The sequence below is a fragment of the Solanum verrucosum genome, unplaced genomic scaffold, assembly GCF_900185275.1.
Source record: "Solanum verrucosum unplaced genomic scaffold, falcon-dt-bn FXZP01000100.1, whole genome shotgun sequence".
Taxonomy (NCBI): domain Eukaryota; kingdom Viridiplantae; phylum Streptophyta; class Magnoliopsida; order Solanales; family Solanaceae; genus Solanum; species Solanum verrucosum.
This window is the reverse complement of record NW_026020254.1, coordinates 122,060-147,952: the sequence shown is the minus strand read 5'-3', so window position 1 is coordinate 147,952 and position 25,893 is coordinate 122,060. Positions and strand designations below refer to the sequence as shown.

At 35.8% G+C, this 25,893-nt stretch overlaps 3 protein-coding genes across 4 annotated transcripts in view; 1 reads left to right on the top strand and 2 right to left on the bottom strand.

The window, feature by feature from the left end:
* Positions 1-1,155: 1,155 nt before the first annotated feature.
* LOC125833251 (probable plastid-lipid-associated protein 14, chloroplastic) lies at positions 1,156-12,850 on the bottom strand. Its single transcript, XM_049512401.1, has 14 exons — positions 12,741-12,850; positions 12,240-12,603; positions 12,077-12,120; positions 11,911-11,989; positions 11,697-11,813; positions 11,249-11,431; positions 11,070-11,156; positions 5,532-5,638; positions 5,355-5,442; positions 5,202-5,282; positions 4,287-4,363; positions 3,597-3,732; positions 2,403-2,465; positions 1,156-1,858 (listed from the first exon to the last, which is right to left on the bottom strand). The coding sequence occupies exons 2-14, from the start codon at positions 12,546-12,548 to the stop codon at positions 1,217-1,219; spliced, it is 2,013 nt and encodes a 670-aa protein (XP_049368358.1). The 5' UTR covers positions 12,549-12,603; positions 12,741-12,850; the 3' UTR covers positions 1,156-1,216.
* Positions 7,272-25,893, top strand: part of LOC125833252 (protein ALP1-like) — a 48,629-nt gene continuing 30,007 nt past the window's right edge. The window contains exons 1-3 of one of the 2 annotated variants that reach the window (XM_049512403.1): positions 7,272-7,639; positions 7,754-7,979; positions 8,072-8,537. In XM_049512403.1, the coding sequence (XP_049368360.1) occupies positions 7,352-7,639; positions 7,754-7,979; positions 8,072-8,523 (966 nt within the window). In that variant the 5' untranslated portion in view covers positions 7,272-7,351 and the 3' untranslated portion in view covers positions 8,524-8,537. Of the gene's footprint in view, positions 7,640-7,753; positions 7,980-8,071; positions 8,572-25,893 lie in introns of those variants that run through there. The other variant, XM_049512402.1, reaches the window with a different exon arrangement.
* Positions 13,890-24,465, bottom strand: LOC125833250 (histone-lysine N-methyltransferase ATX4-like). Its single transcript, XM_049512400.1, has 23 exons — positions 23,416-24,465; positions 23,250-23,305; positions 22,943-23,168; positions 22,598-22,723; positions 22,429-22,497; positions 22,244-22,312; positions 22,057-22,148; positions 21,888-21,983; positions 21,253-21,388; positions 20,152-20,257; positions 19,104-19,203; positions 18,655-18,779; positions 18,389-18,534; positions 17,372-17,476; positions 17,128-17,192; positions 16,767-16,974; positions 16,141-16,227; positions 15,962-16,018; positions 15,786-15,875; positions 15,373-15,459; positions 15,207-15,281; positions 14,396-14,496; positions 13,890-14,281 (listed from the first exon to the last, which is right to left on the bottom strand). The coding sequence occupies exons 1-23, from the start codon at positions 24,373-24,375 to the stop codon at positions 14,191-14,193; spliced, it is 3,273 nt and encodes a 1,090-aa protein (XP_049368357.1). The 5' UTR covers positions 24,376-24,465; the 3' UTR covers positions 13,890-14,190.

The following is a 25,893-nucleotide window of genomic DNA, read 5'->3' as shown; positions in this document are numbered from 1 at the left end:
GCCCTTAAGTGGGAGACTGAGGGACGAGACAGAAACCTCTTTTTGGAATGAATGGAAGGACATGCATTGGTATGCGTGAGGATGTTTTTAGATGGGCTATTTATTGTTAGTTTTTTTTTTCTTTTTGAAATAGAGTCGTGGTCTTTTTTTTTATTTTTTTATGACAAGGGAAATCCGCAGCCGCTATCCTTTGGGTGCGCACAAGGTAAAACTCCCGCTCCTATGCGATAGCTCGCAAATCACATAGGAGAGGTAACCCGCACTAGGCAAGCCCGGTGCGACCCAGAAGGCCTTTGGTCTTTTGGTGTTTTTAATGGGCCATTTGGGGTTTCAATGAAGACATCCGAATATTTCTGTATACGTCACTGTTATCTGTACTTTTAAGCTATAGTAGTATAGTAAATGAACCAAGGCTGGCGCATCTTTATTGCCAAGTCTAGCTCGTCAAATTCTTCGATTCATATCACATGAGAATTTATTCCAGAGACATGGCAGATTTTATTTTTAGGCGCTACAAAATGTTTGTCGCTAGTTCTTCTAGCCTAGAAAGAACTACTTTGAGAAATAAAAAAAAATTAAAAACTGGACGTGTTAAAAGATAAAATTTAGTTTTAGAAGTAAATGAACTCAGATGAAGTGGCATTGACGGTTTTAACTTTTTTCGAGATCAGTACGCAGTAGACGGACGGGTCTGTTTTGGTGTTTTTAACTTTCATCTGCTCCATCCTCCACCCTGTCTCAAGGATTAAAGTAGTTACGTGGGGAAGTTACGCCTGGTAAGACACATAATTTGTGGCATACTTCTAAAGACATAATGTGTTTGAAATTGAACTTATATTTTATAATATAGTAACTTGTGTCTGACTCTGACATAATCTATGTCGGAGATATTTTTGACCACCTTTTTCATTACTTAGAACGTTAAAGGGTAAAAATTAAAGACCGAGAGAAAAATTGAAGTCCCCCACTGCGGAAAAAAGAGAGAAGGTATTTGTATACCCCTTCGCCATATAATAAAACTGCAGGCCGCAGTATTTCCTTCCGCACTGTAATGAGCATAGATCTTTTGCTAGAAAGTTGGTGACATAGTAAGTGAGAATCTCTGTGATTTTAATACACAAATCCTGGCTTCTATTCTTTTACCAACTCCCTCTGTTACAGAAAGCTAAAAATATGATCTTATTTACAAAGTGAATGAACAAACTTTTTTTTACAATTAGCTGTCATTTGTACATCTATGGAAAAAGAGTGCAGATCCATTTACACTTCGAAGGACAAGCAATCTTGAATCTAAATATGTTCCGCAAATGATTTTTGATAGATCGAACATTTCAGGAGGTATTTGAGTGCGTACTTCTTGAATTGCTTTCTGTGCAACTTCCATGTTTCCACTCAGTGGTTCATTTAGACTCATCATCACATCGATTTCATCCGACACTAGTTTAGCTACAGAAAGGCTGGAAGGGATTTTGTTTATCGGGATCGCTTTCCTCCACTTTTTACTAGATAACCTTTTCAGGACCGAAGCTTGAGCATCCGGTGTAGCTGACGGAAACTTCGAGCTGATAGTTTCCTCCTTAAGATATAACCGTCTCCCAGCTCTCAATCTGAAAAAGGAATCAACTTGCAATTTCCCCCCTACACCAGACTTGTCATGAGCCCAGTCGCGGCCAGCCATAACAGTGAAGCTAATGTGTGAGGCAACTGAAAATGTTGTGTTAGGTTTTGACACTTTAGATATCGTTAGGTATGCTTCCCCAATGAGTACTCTAACAGAAGGCTGTCGAAGGGTCAACCCTATATGTCTTCCAGTACAATATAACAGGCGCCACTTTCCAGGAAGCAATCCCAGCCAATGCTGCACATCAGTAGATACTCATTCAGTTGCAAGTGTAAGCACATTGCTCAAGGCATAATAGGTATCATCAAGACCCAGAAATCAATTCTTCCCAATCGGATAAACGCAAGAATGCATCACTACGTACCCTAAAAAACAATAAAGACAGTGCAATAACTATACCCTCACACAGTACTAAATGCATACATTTCAAAACCAGATCAAGTGGAGCATATTAATAGAAAAAAACAAAGCTTGCAAAAAGGGCACCAGATATGAGGTGCTAATCAATTTGCAAAGTCAATTTGTAACAATTAGGCAGCTGAGAAAGACCACTGAAGAAAGTTAACAAATAAATGTTATGCTCAAACATCACGGAGGAGACCTCACAACGCAGATTATTGCACAAAAAAGACCAGCATGAAGTGCATAATATGTGATATTTTAGGTGAGAAACTGTAATACAAGCATTGTCAAACTGTCTGTACGTGAGAAACAAATGATGCAGAAGTTCTTCACTAACCAAAGAACATAAAGAACTCGTAATAAAAGAAAAGAGTTTCACCTTTGGCTTCGGATAAGGATTTAGCATCTCCATTAATTCGACAAAATGAGCAAGCCTACTTCGCTGGAAAAAAGAAGAAAAACAGAAGAAAGAATAGATGAGCACGTCTTTTAGTTTCTGATCCTACTAACAGATATGGCAAGATGAAGAGATTTAATGATCAGAGAAATATAGTAATGACGAGCTAAATAGAATTATAATTTGATAATGCTTGAAGACAAAATTTGAGGGACACATTTTAGAAATCTGACAGTTCTTGGTTTTCCTAATGAAAATAAGGGCCCAGTTGAGTAGAAAGACAAAGTAGGTGTTTGAATATGAACTTAAGATAATGATTTGAAATCATTGATTCGGGTAGAGGTTGATTTGAAGTTGAAATTGTGCTGGGACATGCAATCTGAACTCCAAAAGTTGCACTTTTTATCATAAACATGAAAACCCCACAATTTGTGAGAACTATCAAAACTTCCCCAAATTACCATCAAAGAGTTCCGTCACAAATGATGGCTGTCAGAGATAACTCTCACCGGCGGATCAGGACAGCCACAACTTGGCCGGATTGAGCAGGTGGCTGTTTGGAGAAGGAGCTAGTTTTTGGGTAAAGTAGGCTTGGTAATTACTATTGCAATAATGTGGGTCTTTTTTTGCAAAATTTAGAACTATCGGCCAAGTTGAATCACAAATTTGGAATTGAAATACTACCAAAATTTCAAGTGGAAGAAGTTTTGTTCAAAATATCATAGACAGACACAAATTTCAAATCAAAACTTCAAATTTGAAGTCAAAATTGCATGTCCAACCCCTCCAAACAATGACAATATATTGAGATGGAAAGATTATAAACTCCACCTGAAGGAGTAAAAAGCATAGATAATTATAAACTCAGCTAATAAGAGGGAAAAAAAACTTCAGATGAACTACTCTTCTGAAAAGGAAACGTTGAATGTTTAAAAATAAATGGGGAAGCAGGTTATTTGCACCCATCGTAAATTTCCAGAACAGTAAACAATAGGAGTGAAGCACACTGGAAATTCCAGCTGAAATAAGGAGGTATGTTTTTCAAATAAACCGTTGAGAAACTAGGAGGGGAAATAGAAGTGATTATACTTAAAAAATCAAATACTCTCTGTAGTATCAAATCGACTATTTCACCACTGATAAGGAAACTTTTCATGATCAGCTGACAGCTATTACCTGCTGTTGCCCATAAATATATTCCTCTGCAATTCGAACAGTGGTTGAGCCAAGACTCCATCTGATTAGATCAATAGATGGGTTCACACGCCATTTTGGTCCACACAAGAAGGGATGCCTCAGAGCATTTAAGCAACTGCGAAATATCAGTGTACAGATCATTAATGCTTATGTAAGTTTACATTATTGTCATTAACTTGACTATCTATGGTGGTACTCTAGATAATAGTGCCGTTTGAGAAATAATTATCAGCACTTGAAATAAATTTATCTAGAATCACGTACATGCAACCTGTCGTGCCTTTTAACTTATAATGTAAAAATTCTTATTAGCTACTCTATTAGAGGTCACAAACTCCCATTTTACCAAGAAAATTCATCATTCATTAGAAGATGCTTCCTCTTGATCAGCAGCCCCCAATATAATTTTTGAAGTTCTGATAAGAAGATACATGTTCCTCCAAAAATGTTTCAAATATTTAAGTAACTAGGGCTCTTGCAGAAATCAGTTAGAAGAGTACCCATTCGGTCCATTTCAAGAAAAATTGCTCTAGCCTGTGGACCATAAATTATCATCTAACAGAGACTGGTTTTAATTGAGCCTGCATAGCTTGTAATAAAAATTAATATCTGATGCATGCATATGAAAGTTACCAGAAGGCATCATCAAACCGTAATGACTCAGTCTACCTTATCCTGTCCAAAGGTTTAGGTGCAAGGAGTACTGAAAGCAAATGCCAACCTGCACCCCAGTTCCTATCGAGTATCTGCAAGAAGAACAAAAATCAGTATATTGCCAAAAAATGGAAAGAAAACTGTGAAGAAAAAGGAGAGAGAACTTGTCTTGAATTATTGTAGGCAATATCCCAGAGGGGCTCTTACACAGGACTAGAAATAAGATAAAATCAAACTACATGAAATAGGGAAAAAATTATTAAAAAGGGAGAATCACCTGAATAAGTGAATTACATCCACCTTTACCTAAGTGAATTACCAAAATAAGGCTACTCAAATTATAAATATTTTACCATGTGTTAGTTACCATCTCCATGCTTCGTTATAGCAAAGATGAACTATGTGATAAAAAAATACTCATTTACATCAACCTTCATATGTTTGAATCCACCTCATCATAACTCATTTTTCTAATCTAGTAATTTTTCTAATCTAGTAGGAACAGGACCACGTCATAAGAATCCTCAGTAAATTGGAAAAGCATAACGAATCTTCTTCAATTATATACTCAAAGAAAACACAAATAGAAGAGTGGTTTTGAGTTAAGCTAGTTGGGCTATGACACTCTTACTAATGCACCTTGACTTGAGAAAATCCTGTACGAGTTGAGACATGACATTTTTATTAACTCACACACTTCTAATCTTCATACCCGGCCATTTGACACCTTTTGAGAAATGTAATATTTGGCTGACACTCTTGGAAATTGTGTAGCACAAAGGAACTTACATAATTATGTTCATAGAAAAAAATAGAGGTAGTTAATAAACATGGTCAACAAAAAGAAACATTAGACATAATTGATTATAACTAATACTAATGGAACAATAATGGAACGATGACCGATAAACAAGGGACCGGGGTACTAACTTGTATACCAAAGTTTCCGGCCGAAGAATTTCTTTTTACAGCATGCAGAAGAAACTCCCGCAAACAAGAGGGATCATTTCCCTGAAGATGGTGTGAACAAAGTTATTGCAAGTGAAAGCATGTATATGGGAGCATCTAAAAATAGTGCACAACCTTGGTGAGGAATGCTTTGAACTTGGCAAAGATCGTTGGGTCCATGAGTTCCCTCAAAACCATTTTTGCCATGATGAATCCAACACATCTTTGCAACAGGTAAAAGCAGATAGAAACTCATGAATAGCTTGCTTCACGCTAAATAAAAAACATAAATATCTAAGCATGCACTCATACCTCATGTCAAATGCAATCATCATTCTCCTCCTATCCATATTGTCATATGATGTGTTATCCGCAGGATCAGCCTCATTAAAGTCAGAAGCATTTCCCAATATACCTACCTGATAAGAAGAGGTCAGTTGGAACACTCCAGACAAAAAGAAATAAAACTCTTCTTCCCAAATTGGAAAAGTTTAAATGTAACCAACGAAAAGGCATATTTTAGTTTCAATTTTCAAGTATAGTACAATGTTTCCAAATTGAACCATATTAGCAATAAGTATCAAAACCTAGCCATCAGAAAGAAAAACAAAATGTAGGGATATTGGGAAATGCTACTTAAGAGTTTGTAAGTATCAAAACAAAATGTAGGGATCATTGTCCTTTTGGAGAACAGTGACTATCCTGATCTAAGTAAGCACTCTTGCAATACCACAAAAATTAGCATCTGGATGAACTAATAAAAAATTTGAACACCTGGCAAGTATTGATCAAGTACGCTGAAGTACTGTCAAATGTATGCATTATGCATGCATTCTATATCTTGTAATAATTAAGACATAGCTCTAGTTTCACTGAAGAAAACTTGTCTCTTCCACCAGACAACTTGGAACCTACAGAGAGTTAAGCCTTAATTATAATTGAACATATTCCTTTAGGGGCCGTTTGGTTACTGGATAAGGATTGAGTTATTCAGGTATAAAATGTTGCATAAGCTTTACCATGTTTGGTAGCATTTTTCTGTCAAAGTATAAAATTCAACACACATAATACTATGTTTGGTTAGAAAATTAGAAAACCACATAACTAATACATGCTTAAGTTATGAGTCAATCTATGTATTATTTTATGCAGGGTAAAAGATGGAATAAGTTATACCTGAATAACTAATACCTGAATAAAAATATAAATTGACTATTTTGCCCTTCACTCTCAATCAAATATACACTACTTATTTTTAGATAAACATTCCAATCCTCTCTCCATATCTCTAGATCTAGAATGACTCTTCAGCTTCCAGGCAAATAGATTGAAAAACTTTCAATCTGGCGTTCTTTCTTTGAGGTTAGAAGTTCTGAAACTCAAAATTTGGCTGATCTTGCTTTATTTTCTTCTTCTTCTCCTCCTGTTTTCTCTTTTTGTGTTTTTCCTCTTGTTAATCTGATGAGAGACGAATGAAATTCTAGATCTTCTCAGTATTTTCTAGTTAGGTTGATGTTTTAGTACACCCAAATTTGATGTGGGTTTTGTTTTGTTTGTTCAAAAATCGTGCTTTCTGAAAAATGGGTTCATTAAGTTTCGTTGTTTTAGCTTCTAAAACTGCAAAAGATGAACATGTTATTTGCAGTTTGACAAAATAGTATTAGTATTCTAGTTATTGAAGCCAAACAAAAATAACGATTTTACCCTGTTTTTCAATGTTACTTTTCATTTTCTTTTTAATAAAATTGAACATTCTAGTATGAAACCATCTATTACCTTCCTATTATACACATTGTGTCTGCAATAATTAGTTAAGTAACATGATTGATACTTTTGTTTCTTTTGGATTCAATTTGATAATGATGTTGCAATTTTTAAATGGAAAATAGGTGTAAATGGATTCTCAGCAATTGTGCGATGTTGAATGCTTTATGATCCTCGAGGAGATTGTGGTGCATTCGTATATTGTCCTTATTTGCTTTTTTATGGCTATTTACAACATGTTATTAAGAAACCAATCTAGAAATAGACGGGTCATTCGATAGAGTATGAGTGCTAGAATTCCTAAAATCTTGTCTCATCTAAATGTTCTCATTCGTGACAATGATATAGTATGTATTGACAAGCTTAGGATGGATAGAAATGCCTTTCACATATTGGCCTCCTTAGCCAAGAATATTGGAGGGTTGACTGATAGTAAAAATATGTCGAGTACTGAAAAGTTAGCAATGTTCTTAAATATTTTGGCTCATCACGAAAAGAACAGGTCTGTCAAAGTTGATTATATTAGATCGGGGTGGAGTGTAAGTCGAGCCTTTAATGAATGTCTAAGAGCTATTCTTAAACTAACTCCATTGTTACTTGTTAAACCTAATCCGGTGCTCGAAGATGATACTGATGATCGATGGAAATGGTTTAAGGTAGGTAAATTTCAATCTAACATTTGATTTACTACCACAAACTTGAAATATTATGGTGAAAATATTTTTACTTTTAATAGTCCTTTAGTATTTAGAGTTGAATTTATCTTATAGGGTTGTCTTGGTGCATTGGATGGTACTTACATTTCCATTAGAGTTGAAGCAATATATAAGCCAAGATACAGAACACGAAAAGGAGATATAGCAACTAATGTCTTGGGGGTTTGTGATAGAAATCTCAACTTCATTTATGTATTACCTGGTTGGGAAGGATCAGCCGCTGATGGTCGCGTATTGCGAGATGCTGTTGTACGAAGAAATGGGTTGAAAGTACCTCAGGGTATGCTAAATAATAGGCAGACCCTTGTCTATTTCTACTACATCAAAATAGAATAATATTTAAAGTAATTATATTATTGTTTACATTTTTAGGCAATTACTATTTGTGTGATGGAGGATATACAAATGGAAATGGTTTTCTGTCTCCCTACCGAGGATATAGATATTGGCTAAAGGATTGGCAGGGTGACAATCCATCACCTCGATGTCGAGAAGAGCTTTTTAATATGAAGCATGCTAGGGCGCGTAATGTTATTGAAAGAGCATTTGGACTATTAAAAGGACGTTGGGGAATTCTTAGAAGTCCTTCGTGGTACTCGGTTAAAGTTCACAATAGAATTATTAGTGCATGTTGTTTGATACACAATTTCATTCGAAGAGAGATGGAAGCTGACCCATTAGATGTGGAAATGGAATTCCACATGGAGAATCAACATGAACATGACAATATTAATACAATTGAAGCATCTGATGAGTGGACCACTTGGAGGGATGAACTAGCTCAGTCTATGTGGAATGAAAGATTGGGAAATCAATCTTTATAATTTTAAACTATGTGGTCACTTTTGGTGTGCTTCTGCACTTTTGTTTTTGGTTTTCCGCTCACTGTAATATGTAATAGCTTTAGTATTTTGTGAAAGCGAATGGTCAATCTTTTGTATGTCTCACATTGTTGTCTGTACAGACAAATAGTGAAACTCAATGTATATCTATTATTTTTTAATAGAAGTAGTGAATTTGTATATATGTCTTCACATTATCTTTTTCCTAGATCAATCAAGTTGTATTACAATTTATTTGGTTATAATTAAAATAATTTACTTGTAAGTTGTAACTTAGTATTACTTGTGATTTCATTTATAATTTTACAGATTGAAATGGCTAGTTCTGCTGCTGCAACATCTAACGTGTCCAGAAAGAGGGCAAGAAAATCAACACCTTCATCTCGAAGGGTATGGACTCCAGAAGAGGAACTTACTCTTGTAGATGGATTAAAGGAATTGTGTGTTAATGGTTGGAGAGGGGATAATGGAACCTTTAGACATGGATATTTAATGGAATTGGAACACTACATGAATGCTCGTCATCCTAACTGTGGATTGAAATCTCTACCACATGTTGATTCTAAAATAAGAGCATGGAAAAAGAGTTATGCAACAATATCGTTGCTAAAGAGTCGAAGTGGTTTAGGATTCCAATATAGTGATGGAAGTATCTTAGTTGATGATCCAAAAGTTTGGGATGACTTGATAAAGGTGATTTATAGTTATTTTAAAACATTAGGGAATTGCTACTTACTTATATTTTCTCTTGGTTAATGGATCTTTGTCTGTGGAATATTTTCAGTTACTTCATGTACTTGTTCTTTATTTTCTTAGGTTGATCCAAATGCCAAGTCAATGAACTTAAAAAAATGGCCATTATTTGCTGACTGGGAAGTGATATTTGGCAAGGATAGAGCTACTGGAGAGTTTGCCGAAGGGCCAGAAGATGCTGTTGAAGAAATAGAAAGAATTGAAGCTCAAGAAATTACTGATGGCATGTCTGTGGGATTTCCTATTGATGTTGTCGATGTAGATGATGCTTCAGGCACAAGAGAAGATCAAGCTGCTCAAGAGGAACCTAATGTATCAACTGGAGCAACACAAAATAGGCTTGCCAGATTTTAGAACTGTTGGAAAACCATTTGGACTAAATTTCCAAGTTAAAACGCCTAATTGCACAAACACAAAACGAAAGCCTCGAAACTCGAACCAGCCATCCTACTAGACCAAAAATGACCTTTCAGATCTAACCGCACTGACGGAATTCTCATCCGATCACTTTTTATTGAGAATATTGACTGAAGTCGATATTTGACTAAATTTCCAAGTTAAAACGCCTAATTGCACAAACTCAAAATGGAAGCCTTGAAACCCAAACCAACCATCCTACTAGACTAAAAATGACCTTCCGGATCTAACCGCGCTGACGGAATTCTCATCCGATCAATTTTATTAAGAATATTGACTGAAGTCGTTATTTGACTAAATTTCCAAGTTAAAACGCCTAATTGCACAAACTCAAAATGGAAGCCTCGAAACCCAAACCAACCATCCTACTAGACTAAAAATGACCTTCCGGATCTAACCGCGCTGACGGAATTCTCATCCGATCACTTTTTATTAAGAATATTGACTGAAGTCGTTATTTGACTAAATTTCCAAGTTAAAACGCCTAATTGCACAAACTCAAAATCAAAGCCATATCTATCAATGGTTCTTGCCATTGGAAGTAAGCCATATCTATCAATGTGCATATCAATGGCTTTGCTTGAAGTAAACTCTGGAGCTTCAACTAGTTCTTGCCAAAACTTTAGTAAATATGATCTCCTTCATCAAATAGAAAAAAACAAACTTCCTCATTTCTATATTATAGATTATTGAAGTAAAGGCTCCAAATATAATATCTAGCATTAGTACGCCGTGTTGCTAAGATGTTAACATATATGTATCTATTTTTGTTATATGTACACATAATTATATGTACTAGCATATCAATAAGTTTCAACTATTACAATATTGGTCCCGTGTTAACACGTTTCATATATATACATCGGTTCAACTATATGAGGAAGTTGAAAAATGTGGCATTTAAGTTTCTGTCCAAAATTTTGCCTAAACAAAATGCAAAAAATAAATAAAAATACAACGATAAGAAAGGTCTAAGATATAACAATAACAAATAATTTATTTTTAACAAGTATATAATGTTTATTAATTTTTAATATAACAAACCAAACACCCAAAAAAATTATTAAACTCTGCATAACTAAACTCTGCATAATTAAACCCTGCATAACTAAACTCTGCATAACTAATACCTGCATTACTAATACCTGCATAACTAATACCTGCATTACTAATACCTGCATAACTAATACCTGCATTACTAATACCTGCATTACTCTAACCAGCAACCAAACGGCCCCTTACAGTTTAAGCCATAGAGTTTTATGTGCAAGCATCCTAGTGTTAGCTGCAGTACTTTGTCCTTAATGTACTAATACTATCCAATCCCTACTACAATAGACAAAATGAATAACACTCACCTTAATATGTTTATCCACTGCGCTAATGTGCAAATTTTCAAGCCTCAACTCTGTATGCGCAAGGCCATGGCTGTGCACATAGTTCACCTGAGAGAAAGAGAGTCAAGGATCAATCAACAAATAGAGAAAAACTAGTTATCTAGTACCTGTTCAGATAAAAATTGACACACAGCACATACTCCAATCAAGAGATCCCTCATTAAAATTCGGATTAGCCGCAGTTGCCGAGAAATAGCTGGCCCTCCTATAGTATCATCCCCCACCCTTCTAACAGACTCCTGATCTAGGGAAAGAGTAGCTTCTAGAGTTGGAAGCCAGTCAGATCGTTGAAGCCAGTGTCTCAAGGAAGCACTTCCATGATGCTGAGAGAACAAACCAAGGTCCTCAAAAATGTCAACTATATGAAAGTCTAAAATAATACACAAAGAAGAAAACTCATTCTGTTATTTAAACAGGTGCATAGTACTTGTATTTAGTTATTTCTCAGGCACCTAAGTGAACAAGCATGAAACTAGAAAGTACTCAGAAATTTGAGACTAAGCTAGTATATTTATCTTCATTATGTTATCAAGTCGAAGAATAGTCCCTTAAAAATAAACAATGAGCTTAACGTAGAAATCAGCATACCCCATGGACTAGGGTGAATGAACTCTTCTCCTCTATCATGGATGAGCAGATATAGCCATGAACTTGCATAGAGTACGAATGATACATGAGCTTACGACGTGCCAGTCTCTTCAACACCTAGAACACATGGACTATCAATAATCAATGGACAAATCACTAGGCATTTCCAGAACTGATAAACAAGTTAAAAAAGCAATAGGTATGTGCAATATACCTCTATTGCACGATGTCCTCTCCGCTTGGCTCGAGGACTTATAAGTTGTCTAAGTACAACTCTGGTCTTATACAATGAACTGCAGTTATTGTTGAAACCAAGAAATGATGAGTTTTACTGTAATTCAGTCTTCTACTCAAAATTGTACCTCAAGGAAACCACTTACCTATGAGGATCATTCACCATTGCTTCAAACACTATTTCATCTCCCTGCCACAAACAAAGCACAAAATACAACCCAATATTAAGCATCAACCAGCTACGACATTATACTTCAACACGAAAACGTTTTCACTGTTCTAATAGAATAATCAAGGAGATTCCATTACCCTGCCACCAAGGCCAATGCTGACACGATTCCGTATCTTGAAATCTGACATTTCGAACTTCGTTACATGACTGAACTCATCCTCTAGGGAATCACTGCTACTTAAGGTTGCTGCATTCTCCTCCGATTCTAACGGAGACATAGTATTAGGCAATGAACAATTCACTTCCAACCTTTTCCTCTGAATCGGAAAGTTCGTTCTCCCAATCATAGGCCATAGTTTAAGACTAGTCGACGAATTAATAAAGCTGACGCAACGTCCTTCAACATATTCCATTTTTGGAGTTGAATATACTCCGATAGCCGCCATTTTACGTCGAATTCTCCACGATCAAAGAGATGCACAAACAATTCTCATCACAAAACTGCAAAATAACAAATAAACAGAAAATTAGAAAGGAATCAAATTAAATTGAGCTGATGCAACTGTGTTGGATCGTATTCATAGATTCATCTCAAAATTTAAAAAATTACCAAACCTAGCAAACAAAATTTGACTTACTAGTTATAGAGAGAGAAGAAGGAGAAAAGTGAATAAAGGAGAGGGAAATATTGTGTACATAAATAGTAAGAGAAGAAAACGAAGCTTGTGAGAGTGGCGTGTAAGACTTAAGTTTGAGGCGTTTCGACACGAGTCTACCGTGTGTCTACGTTCGCCTATCCAAATATCTACTACTACTAGCATACATCAAAATGTTGAGTTCTAATAAGTTTCATATCATTTGACTATGAGCATAAACTCCTAGTTTATAGAAATTAATAAAATAAATTAAATTGACGATTTAAATATAACCCTAAGAAATAGGAGTGTGTAAGAAAGGAGAATAAGACAGTTTTTATAAGGAATACTTGATTATTGACTTCATCTGTCACTGTGGACTGTGGAAGGGGACTGAACTAAGGATTAGGGAAACAAGGAGGACGAACTTGTTCATTTTTGTAGATAAATGAGGGACTTAAATTGCAATTTCTGTAGTCAATCATAACATTTAATTTCAGAATCAAAATAAATAAATGTCTAATTATGTACACATACCAATTACCATCATCATATATATAACTAGGAAAAAATATTAGTAACAAAAATCAGCTTTAGCCCTAACTCTTGTTACATACAAAAAAATATTTCTCATTTTTATCACAAAAAATCTGTTCATCCGATCTAGAGAAATAGCTAGCCGACAGGCAGTCAAGTTACATAACCAATTTTTCTTATCGAATTTGTAGCTTTCAGATATGGATGTAGCACAACTCACAACAAATCATACATCAACGATGAAGTTTTGCTATTTCTCTTGCACCCCTGTCCCATCCATGTTGTCAACCTTGTATGAAGTGGTAATTCCCACCAGTACAGGTACAAAGTAACTTTGCTTACGATTTTTTTTCTTTTTATTGTTGCTTGAATTCCTATGTCTCGTATTCAACTTCATTGACCACTAAGCGACGTTGTCAATGTTGGTCTGGTAACTCGCAACTTTTCTTGTTTTTTTTTGGAGGGGGAAAGGATAGGGGTTTAGGGTTTTTTTTTTTATGGAGAAACTTGAAGTCGAGGGGAGGGGATGAGGATTGAAGATAGTACAGTGAAGAGAAAAAAAAGAGAAGGAATTTGCTTGAATCTTTTCTTTTGATTTTTCATTTTTGTTACTCTCCCACAAAATAAAGAGAGAAGGGGTTTACATATGTGTTTAACGGCAGAAGGAGGAAGAAAAAAAAAAAACTATCTGCCTTGTCTGAATCTATACATAAAAACTCAGACCCAACTTTTGCCAATATTATTGAGACCCCAAATCATCTATGGAAAGAAATACCCTAGAAGAAACGTAACGCTAAAGATTACATAAATTCTGTAAAATCACTAATTATAGCAAGCTGTGAGGTCAGGTATAGCATAGCAGAGCGCGTAATGGTTAGATCTTCTGGAGGTAAATTTTTTTATGGAAATGTGAAACCTAATTCATGAACTTTCTGCAGTTTGGGGCTTTACACAGGCAAGGAACCTTGAAATCCTCACATTCGTCTGGATCAAATAAGTAGTCGTACCTGTCAGTATTGCAGCCAAATGAAATATATCAGGGGCGGACTTACTAAATGTAGGCATTAATTTGTGTGAGTGCTGCATGCTTGTATGAGAGAGAGAGAGAGAGAGAGAAATACGTTAATTCATCACCAGCAGCCACATTTGCCTTTGCGATAAGTACAATCCGACTCTCATCAGCTCCTACACTCATGATCCGTGCATAGCAGTTTGGCATGCACTGTGAAAATAACAAAGCAAACCCACAAAAAGACTGTAAGAGGACTCATTGATTAAGGTAACTTGAGAATGAAAATACCGCATTCATTGACTTGCTAAATTTGCTGACCACAGATAAATTATAGGACAAAGTATGGCTTGAAAGGGGAACATAATTTCTAGCATTCTCAGGAGTCTTTGCCATGATAGGACATACATAAATATTTGCTGTGTATTGAAACATATTTATCAAATTAGGAGTATATTTAAGATCCAATCAGACAAATATTCACTGATATCTGATTAGATTCAGATTACAAACAATCCTACTACAATCTTGTGGGGTTATGATCAATACTCAATTTCTTTCCCTGTTGAACCATCAATGAGATTAATACCATTAAAGAAGTAACCACATAATGGGTTTGAAAATGATCTCCTTCAGTTTTAGAAGACGAATTGCACCTGTGTATTTTATTTTCTTTTACCTAATTTAGTTCACTAGCCTTTGCTTTTTCATTTGCAGGTTTTGATAACAAGGAGCAGCACAAAAGTCGATAACACACGAAAAGAACACGGAATACAAGATCACTTTCTCAAGAAAAAAGAAGAAGAATTAACAAGATCTACAGAGCATGATAGAAGGGAGAAGCACCATCAAATATATAATTCTAGTTTGATTCCACATATGAAGAGAAGAGTCGGGTACAATGAAAGATAAGTGATACTTACTGAATGGTTAATTAAACGTGCAATGTTTCCCTTATCAGTAGCATCAACCACAACTTCTTCACTAATCTTAAATAGCTGCACAAGATAATTCGGCGACATTAATTGGTGCTTGTGAAAACATACAGGTTGGAGAGAGAGCACAAAGAAAGGAGTGAAAAGAACCTACATAGCAATCTTTTCCCTCAACACGATATCGTGCCTCCCTCAAATCTGCAACACTGCGTCTGACCTGCTCACCACGATACTCCAGAACCTGAAACAAGTAAATATATGCTCCACTAAGTGACTTCTAGATTTGATGCTTAAGTAATTAGAAATACGAGCACTTCGGTTATTAACTGATTCTCGACACAACAAGATGATCTGTAGCATACTCAGGCAAGGAGGAACTACATCTCATTGGAAATGTTCACAGGTTATGACACAAAAATCACAGACTATCAAGAATAGCTCCTCATGATGAAAAGATATAGAACTCCATTTTCATGCCATTACACGGACTGCCATTTACATCTTTTCCTAATATGATCAAAGTATTGACTAGGGGTAACTAGTAACAACTACAAAAGATTTATATACCATCTCTCCTTCTGGGATATTTCTACGAGCAAACAAACCCCATCTATGTATCCCAGATCTACCAAAGCAAACCCGATCATTTTCTGTTCTCTGCAATTGCAAAAATAAGATGTAGATGTTGAGAAAGTTAACTGGAAAACTCTTAACTTGATGAACAGAGTAGTTAAAAAGAATGCCTGCAATTCACGAAGCCGCTCCCTAAAAGTAGAAAATGTTTTGGATCCCCTGACATCCTGTTAAAAGGGGAAGAAAGGAATAACATTCAAAATCACCATGGCAGCTAAGAGAAGTGACAGGAGATCATCACTTTACATAGGAAGTCAGGAAGGAGGGAGGGAAGGCGGAAGAAATTTACTCTAATAATGCTCAAACTCCGCATTGAACTTGAAGAATGGTGACAGGGTCCCCTCACGTGGTGAGCAATGGCAGTTTCTCCTGCTCCCTGACAAGCGAAAAAATAAGGAGATTCATAACTGGCATCCCTTTAGGATGATTAAACAAACCAGCAAATTAAAAATTTGCAATCACAAGGCAGATATGTGAATGTCAACTAAAAAACTTAAAACTACATGCATAAGATACAAAGAAGCATGACTTTATCATTACCAGGGAGCATAACTAGAAAGTTTAAGGTAGCTAAAAAGCATGATTAAAAGCAACTATTGTTATTAGACTTATAAATAGAACAAACATCGGGAAGTTATTAAGCGTCAACAAAACAAGCAAATTGTAGATAGATATTCACAATAAAGTTAGTTCTTATATATCCAATGTCTAGCGCAAGCGGATGCTAATAATGAATTCACTCATACAGAGTTTTAACAGTTCAAAAGCCAAAAGGCAACATGTTTTAAGTTGCCTAGTGTCATAAAGACTCAAGTAGCTAAATAAAACATAAATCTTTCATTTCCTTCACATTTGAATTAATAAAACTTGGAAGCACCAATCATAACACTTCATATCAGTGACATGGTGTAGTACCTTATCACGCAATCGATTATAAACACGACATTTTGCTGCAGAGAATGGCTCAATCTCTTCTATCTCTGCTGCTGGAGCCTCCTCAAGTTTCAGTCTGCTTGTTGAAATTAGACGTGAACCTGTGCGCTTATTGTTTTGAAGAAGGCTTCTTGCAGAGAATACCCCTTTGGGAGTCTGAATGATGAGAACAGTATCTGGATTAGGAGCCCTGTAAAACCACGAAGTCATTAGACATTAAATATCACAGCTTGAATAATCAAAGCATCCATTATTTTGACTGAAGCAGTTCTCATAAATGACTCTCGCTTCCCTCATTCTCCTTTTCTAATCTGTGATCCAGAGAAAATGGAGCGAGCAGTACCTGTGGTAGGCACAATATGAGACCATTCTTGTAACCTGCTTCCCATTTTTCTCCGAGCAGTGTAGCTGCAGGTTGAGAAGTATTAACATCTAGGAGCGAATGACCAAGTAAAAGGATAGGGAAAAATAAAGCTAAAAGTGTAGAATGCATTGACTAAACAACACAAATTAACTAGTCATCGTGTCAATTTAAATTTAGCACCTAAATCAATGACAAAACAGATTTACTAGATAAGTAATCTCACCTCCATGCGATACCCAGCCCTTGATGCGCACATGGCATGGTAGTAAGTCGAGCACTTGCAACATTGTGTGCAGGAACCATGAATTTGTTTGCAGATCACACATATCTGAAATTTACAAAATCAATGCTCACTTCAGATTCAATAGCAGATTTCTTGCTAGTACATGATGTTTTCCCATTTTGATTCGAGACTCAGATATGTATCACACCTATATTAACTGGAGCAATAACACCAATCTGATAACATATTACACTATAGACGATCACATGACAAGGTAAAAGTCTTATAATTGTACATTTGTAATCTATGTCAATCGACTGATTTGGTGAGGAGCTCTTTCCACTCTCACGAGGGGATCCAGTGCATTAGTGTTAAGTAAGATAGCACCCAGAGGAGCTCTTTCCACTCTAATAAAATATTGTTACAATGTTTGCCTCTACAAGCAATGCTCCCTTTAACAGGGCAGGCTGAGTTATTCAAATTGTCAAGCATCCACCATATGTTTTCGTTTTCGTAATGTCCATTGTGAGGTCTCGATTAGTAAAACAGCAACACAAATATTTAAAATAGAACATAATATCCTTTAAATTTGTGAAAGAAACTTGGCACATAAATCATCAGCATAGATAATGTTAGATTTAGCATGGATGATACACAAATATTGCTATAGAAAAGTTTCATGATGTATGGTTATGAACTCATTTTACATTTCACTTAAACCATTTCAGATTTGAAATTTAGGTGAGGAAAAATCGAGATATCTTCAAATTTTCTTGCTTCCATCAGCTTTCCCGTACAAAAATCTCCTAGGCAAATAATAGGAAATGTGATATGTAACATATTATGTCTTTTTCTTAAGAAGATAAAAGGCTATATTACAACTTACACGCTATTGTGTCATAACACAATATTTTCTGCATGACTCAGAGCCATTTTCCTTCTGGGATAACAGTGAAGTGAGGACCCCCGAATTTACACCACAAAGTAGAATAACATTTCCAAAAACAAAAAACTTACCTTTACAAAAGAATTTGAAGGGATTCTCAAAATTCCAACTGCAGGCTCCATTTTCTCATCACTAGCAAAACAAACTTCAGGTTGGAACCAAGCACAAGTAATATGAACCCACAATTGCTGTATATCTGTGGGCTTCAAAGCACCTCCTAAATTAATCAACAATCTTAGGTTAGTAATAGCAGGTGAAAGGTTATGGATTTGAGAACAGTTTGGCCAAATTCCAACAACACTACAATTAATGAAAAAGATAGTAACTAGTGGCATGCCTTTCACAGGACACAGACAACACTCCCGTTCAATCTCAGGAGTCTCGCAAGATCTGCAGACCCATGAAGTGAAATCACGAACATTTCTTGCTCCATAGCATTCTTGATGAACAGCAATTTGACACCTGATGGAAAATAGAATTTCAGTACCATTGTTTTCTTTAAGAAAAAAATTGAACTATCATTTTAAGGCTAAGCAACATTTGCAAAGAAATCTACAAGGAATTATGCAATTACTTGAGTAACCCACCAAAAAATATAATGAAACCTCTTCATCAAAAATAATAATAAAACTCCTACTTCAAATCAAAATCTTTTCCAATGAATAGTATCAAGAAGTTGTTTTTTAGATCAAATAACAACAAATAGTGTCTCCAGAAATTGGAAACATATGGAAAATTTGCACTAATCTCCCATCAGACAGATTAGATTTTGAAGTTTAGTCATACCTAATGCATATAATAATTTTGTTGTAGTCCCAATCTTCAACCCATCGACATACTGCACACCTTTCTGTGGTCCACTTTGCATAAACAGGTTCAAATTTTTCTGTATATATAAAAAAATAAAAAATGCCAACTGATCAGAATCTTAGTTATAAAGCAGAACATGTAGTTAAGTCCAATGGAACTAGTCAAGTGTACTACTACAAGTACAGATACAGAGGTCATATACGTCAAACTTGATTATTAGGATTCAGATCCAGATAGATATACAAATATGGGTATAGGGGATTCAATTATTTAAGCATCTATTATTATTTTGAGAAAAAGAAGAGGTTACTAGGTAGTGACTAAATATTTAGGTCAATTCATGGCATTGTTACTTAATTGGACCAAATAGTGGTTGCCCAGAGATATGCCAGTGACAACCAACATGCAAATTATTATTTTGAGAAAAAGAAGAGGTTACTAGGTAGTGACTAAATATTTAGGTCAATTCATGGCATTGTTACTTAATTGGACCAAATAGTGGTTGCCCAGAGCTATGCAAGTGACAACCAACATGCAATAAGACAGACACATGGATGGTGGTTCAAATATATAAAGTAACATTTATATTTTCTGATCCCTAGTTCAAGTTCATACACAACCTAAATTGATTTAATGTGCAAGAACATTTATTGTTTAATGTTATTATCATATTAAAAGTTTGTATAGTTACAGAGTCTTCTTCTTGATATAGATGTTAGATCTACCTCTCCACTTCTTTTTGTAAAACCAAATTCATCTTTAAAAAACTGAAAGTTCTTCTCCAAGGATATGATTAAGACCATAAAAAGGGTGCGAGGAAAAAGAAAGAGAATTTGCTGAGACATTCTGAGGACAACATTAGTAGTCGAATAGTGAAAGATGATTAAAACATAATATGTTAACAAGGTATCTTGGTCTGAACACATATCGTCTGTTATGATGGAACAATGCACATTTTAGTGTCTATGATGCATAGATGTGGAATGTCTCTGACAAAACAAGTAAATTCAAGCGAAGCATATACCTTGGAGAAAGCTAAGCAGCTTTTGTCTCCGTACTTTTAAAGAAGGACGTTTAACTGATTTGGTAGAAACAACATTCTGAGCATGATACTCCGCCATTTGCAGCATCTGTGGAGAAAAACAAGATGTTACCTGTCTTCCTTCATTGCTAATGGAAAATCCAAAGACCATATTATGGCTACAGCATAACAATAAGACTTGAGCTAAAGAATATGTAAAGTAGTGTGTGGTTCACCTAAAATATAATTTCAGTAAGGCATGCAATTAATTAGAATAGACTAACGGAGGGGAGAAAAGTGGTATAACTGAACTGTGACCTCACGTAAAACAATCTGACAATGAGCCCATGCCATGTAATAATGAGAGCATTGTTTCCCTTTGTCAAACCTCCCCACCCCCACACCCGTCTGCCTCCCCAAAATATTCTCATTTCAAAAGAATATCCTGCTGTTGTCATCAGGCTGTCTAAGTGATGCCATCCCCAACAAAAGAAAAACAGGGAAGGAGTAAAAGGAGGGTGACAAAAGGATCAAGCTTTTTATTTGATTGTTAGGAACTTAGGATCATGCTTTTTCTTTCACGTTAGCACTTCAAAATTGCATTACACTTGATTAGTTTCTTTTTCCCTTGAAAATTATTTATTCAGCTACACTGATGTGGATAAGCTTCACAACAGACTCATGCATAAAGTATCTTAAGAAGCAAAAACAAGTAAGCAGTACATATTTGGTTTGACTAGTTACAGTATTATGTACTACCCATTTCTGAACTGAATTTATAACATAATCAGTTTAAGACATCATGATATATCTCTTCCTGCCACTAATGAAGAAAATTTAACTTTATCGCCGTACACAGTCAAATCATGTCATGTGCCCACATTGACATTCAACATATTCATTTATAGAAAATAAATGCAGCCACCACACACTGATATAACGCCACACATAAAGGAAGCAACTGGGCACTCCCATTGCTCTTTAACTTATTGGTGAACTAATTTGCAAAGCTGTAAATCGTATTGTCAATTGTATGATAGTTCCCAATAAAAATGAGAAGTCCATTTCAAACATAAGCAGCATCAGCAATTGAAGAATACAAACCCATTGTTCTAGAGGTAGCAAAGAACCCTTCACCCTGACACTGGTCTTCCAGTTTTTTATTTTAGAACCTGTGTGCCGCTCCCATTCACTAAGTGCCTGTTTTTGTGCTCCACAATATCCACACTTACAGACAACTCTGGAAAAAAAAGGAGATTATGATTACAAACTATATGGCCTGAGTCAATGATAAGCCAATCCGTGATCTCTTAATGCTCAAAATTGCCTTGAAGAGAACATAAGTCCACTAAAAAAGAACACATGTAAATAACTTGATAAATCAACTTTCCTAACAGTGACTTCCATTCATGTTTGCTGTTTTCCTTTCCACAAAGGATAGATAGAAATTATTTTAATAAGACAAATGAAGGATAGAATTAATCAGTTAATTTTCAAAAGATAACATCCAAGTGTCCGAACCTACACTTGTTCATAAAATCTGAGGTTTCTAAAGGAAACACCAACAAAAATAGAGTAAGATTCAGAAGTATGAGAGCTATTACAGGAAAAAATCAGGTAGTAAAATTCTTTAACAGTCAGACAACTTGAAGGAAGCTATGCACAGCATCAGACAGAGCCAATCACTGACAAGTGATAAGAAAAAACAGTACACATAACAAATGCCCATGTACACTTACAGGTGAAGCCTTGGGAAATAAATGCCTTCCACATCTGAGCAGATAACAGAAACCTTGTCTGGTAATGCTACTGCCTGAGTATCATTTTTGTTGTTTCTGAACCAGGAAACAGTAATTCGTTAGTTCAAACCACAAGCTGTTAACTTAAGCATAATTAATTGACACTTACTTAGCCTTAGAATTCATGTTTTCTGAGTCTGATAATTCAAAGTTAAATCTTGCTCTGCATTCTGGACAATAGTAATCAGAGGTACTCAGCTCCTGGAGATATACAAAACAGCAGATTATGTTAACCAAAGAAGTAAATAAAACATGGATATTGCAAAGGGAGAAATTTTTTGAAGTAAGATTGATACCTTTAAATTTCTGCTTGAAATTTTGTCACACTGAGCATGCACCCACACTTTGCAACCATCACAACGTACCTAAACCAGAAAAGAAATTATAGCTGCTTTGATGAAGAAATATCACCATAATTAATTTCATGGAAAGAAGTAGATAGTGGTTACAAATGACCAGCAAAAGATAGCAAATTTCTCACCCAAGTTCCACTATCTGAGGGATTCCGAATCTTCTTGCATACGCCACAATAATGTTTACTCTTCTTTAACTGGAATATAAGTCACAGATTATTAATATTTATGACATCAACATCCAGATCTTTCATGAAACTTAGTCAAAGAAAGCTAGAATTGAAAGCTGTAACAGACCCTCGCACAAGCAGTACACAGACGATGGCTCCTAAGAGTTGAGTCGTTCAATTTCCTGGATGGCTTAGACGAAAGACTTGATCCACAAGCATCACAAGAGTCAAGTTCTTTCTTCTTCAACAGTCCCTGCACAGAGATTTCATACATGGTAAACTTACTGGAGATAGTCTGAGACATTTGTTTTTTCTCTTGGCTTTAGGGTATGTAAGTAAGGAGAAGTACTGCAATGAAATTTTAGCAGAATTTTTCCACCCAGAGAAGTATAGGAATGCTAACTAAACAAAACTTATTAGAGGTCCCTTGATGGTAGTATGTTAGGAAAAGCAGGGAAGAAACCTCAGTCACCTTGAAACGTGCCTGGCTTGGAGAGTTACACTCTTGGTCCTGATTTGAATCACAGGCCTCAAATACTCCTCGGGGAAGAGACCGGAGATAATCTAGATTACCAGCTGCTGCATTTATTTCAACCATCAACATCTCAACAACGCCATTTTCAGCAAGAAACGCCTCTTCTATGGCAGAGCGAAGATCAGCAGGTGTGCTGTCATTCAAGTCAGTCTGCCCCTGAAACCTAAACGAAGCAAAGTTTCACCACACCCAGACAGTACCAAAAATTTATATCAGCATTAAAATATACATAACTGTCACAAACCTGTCTACATGTTCCTGAAATGGAAATAGCATCCCGCGTCTAATCCATGCATAATCCTGCTCATGAAAATGTGTCATCTTAGTAGATACACCATGCTTCATACTTCTATCACTTAGATGCTTTTGCATAGTAGGAGTCTGTATAATGCACAAAAGATAAGTCTTACCCTTTGCGTTCCATTTCCAGAGTAACCAAAGAACATGACACATACTGTTCCAGCAACACGATAATTTAGAACTTGTTGAGGAGCTTGTGTCTCTGAATCAAGTACAATTGCCGGCCAAGCAGGACAATGTCTTCCAGATATTGCCCAAACTATGTCACCTGAATTAAAACCTGCATGACCAAGCCTATAAGCTCTCCTCCCTCCCCCCTGCTTCACCATTGCATCAGTACCGCTTAAATCTATAGCTTCATCAAACTCCCCATCAAGCGTGTCTGCATCTCTCAATCGCTCATGTAATGATGTTAATGTACTGCGAGAAGTAGAATACTTCCTACTATCTAAACGCTTTGACCCATTATACCCAATTTCTACTGTTCCATTGGGCGAAAACACACGACATTGGTAATTTACCCTGTCATCCACACGCTTCTTAGTTCCAATTTCACGTTTGGCGTTTTTCAAGCTACCCTTTTCTCTATACGGATTAAATTCAGGGTCCAAAGTTGATTCTTTTACAGTAGTTTTACTCTTCTCTTTCTTCCAATTATCGAGAACAGAGTCATTAAATCTAGACGGAAGTACCTGAACACGCCCCCTTGAAGTCCTCACTAATGGCGGCCGTGAAGCCTCATTCACTGGATTACTCCTCTGTTTCGGCACAGAATTCATCTCAGCCTCACCAGCGCAGCGTGAAACCTCCGTGCACCACGATGCCGCCGCTGCCGCCGCAGCTCCACCGTCACCTCCGGCGGCTAGAATTGTTTGAATACGGTAACCATTAAACGGAATTATACCAGCGGCAACCTCACCAAGCAGATGCAAAGGGTAATAACCACTACTACTCTTCCTCTTCTTCCGATTATTATTCCCAGAAAAGTCGTCGTCATCCGCTCCCGAATCACTCACACGACACCGTTTCAAACTCGACATTACCGTTTTCAAGCTCTTCTTTATAATCATCTCCAGTAACAACTTCCCCTAAAGTCCCAATTCAGCAATCAATCCTCAATTCCGAAACCCTAATTTTGACTGAAGAAAACCCAAACCCAACAAAAATTGTTCACACCCAAGTGAGAAAATACTAAAAAAGATTCAACCCAACAACAGAGAAAGAGAAAAATCGAAGCAAAACCCAATTACAACACCAAGAAAGCAAAAAAAAAACAGAGAAGAAGATAATTTATATACTGAAATCGAGAAGAAGATCTGATTAGCTGAAAGAATAGGGATCTCTGTTCCACCAAGTTTTTCCCAAAACTGTCTATGAGAGAGAAGAGAGAGATTGAAGGAAACAATTTTATATTACTAATAAATAAAATGTGCGTGAAAATGTCGAATTTGACGGGGGAGAGAAATTAATTTAGGGACATTTTATTTTGTTTTAGTGGAAATATAGATATAGATTGTGTGTATGTATAGATGGACTGCAAATTAGAGAGGAAAGGGAATAAGGATGACTGGTAATAGAGGGTAAAGGTAAGCAATATAGTTTGAGACATGGCTAAATTGACGTTGGTTTTTCTTTTTAATTAACGTAACATGGTGGTTGTTTTTTTTTTTTTGGGTGTTGCAGAGGTGGTTGTTTTTGTTTTTGTTTACAAGTGTGTTTTCCAAGGAAGTTGGAAGAAAAAAGTGAAATGGATAATTCATGTTTTGTCTATTTTATTTTATTCTTTTATGTTTGTGTTTTTTTATACTTTGAAATGGGTTGAGAATTTGGAACTTGGAATTCATAAATATGATTCTCCAAGAAAAAAAGATGGTTCAATTTGATAATATGTATTGTGATTTTTCGATTTTGACTAGCGATAAGAGAATGAAAGTGATTTTTTATTTTTTTTTGGAGGTGAAGAATGGAAGAATCCAATTGAAGAGGTTTGTTACGTTCTTGGGTATATGAAAAATGAAAAGAAGCGGGAGTTTGGGAATGGATTGATTATTGACTAATCTCAAGTGTTGATGTTAATTCATTTTGTTAAGTGAAAAAAAATGAATTAAGAATTGGGTGGTGAATATGAATAAATTCACGATGATTGTACAAGAAAAATAATTTGTTAATGGATTTTTGCCTTTTTATTTAGTGGATTGATCGAATTGGGTGTTGAAGAAAGTAGGAATTTTCGGTGAAGAGAATGGACAGTGACAGTATATCATTGGCTTAATTTCTTGAATTTTGAGACTCTAAATATCGAAAAATCCCAATAGGAATGGAAGCATAACTTTGTATCCGCGGTTATTTTGACTCTTTTCGAAGAATATCAAATCATATGAGTTTTTCTTTTGGAAGTTTTTGTACTTTTTTAGCCATTGAAGATGATGTTGCAAATGATATTTGTGAAAGTCGAAAAAAGGAAGTGTAGAGTGTAGAGGTGGGACATAACATATCCAACTGAAGCAATTTTAGTTTTTTCATCTTCTTTGGTTTGTGAGAGAGTTTGTTTATTGACGATTTGTACTGTTCATTTTTGTTACCTAATT

Bases quoted from the DNA above. Each gene is read 5' to 3' on its own strand.
- LOC125833251 (XM_049512401.1), bottom strand. From the start codon at position 12,548: ATGGCGGCTATCGGAGTATATTCAACTCCAAAAATGGAATATGTTGAA. The intron at 11,157-11,248 runs GTATGTGCTGTG...TCTTTCTCTCAG, and splicing joins TGAGGGATCTCTTGATTGGA to GTGAACTATGTGCACAGCCA. The intron at 1,859-2,402 runs GTGAAACTCTTT...ACTGATGTGCAG, and splicing joins ATCCTTATCCGAAGCCAAAG to CATTGGCTGGGATTGCTTCC.
- LOC125833250 (XM_049512400.1), bottom strand. From the start codon at position 24,375: ATGATTATAAAGAAGAGCTTGAAAACGGTAATGTCGAGTTTGAAACGG. The intron at 22,313-22,428 runs GTGAGAAATTTG...TTTCTGGTTTAG, and splicing joins CCTCAGATAGTGGAACTTGG to GTACGTTGTGATGGTTGCAA. The intron at 18,780-19,103 runs GTATGACTAAAC...ATTTTCCATCAG, and splicing joins AAAATTATTATATGCATTAG to GTGTCAAATTGCTGTTCATC.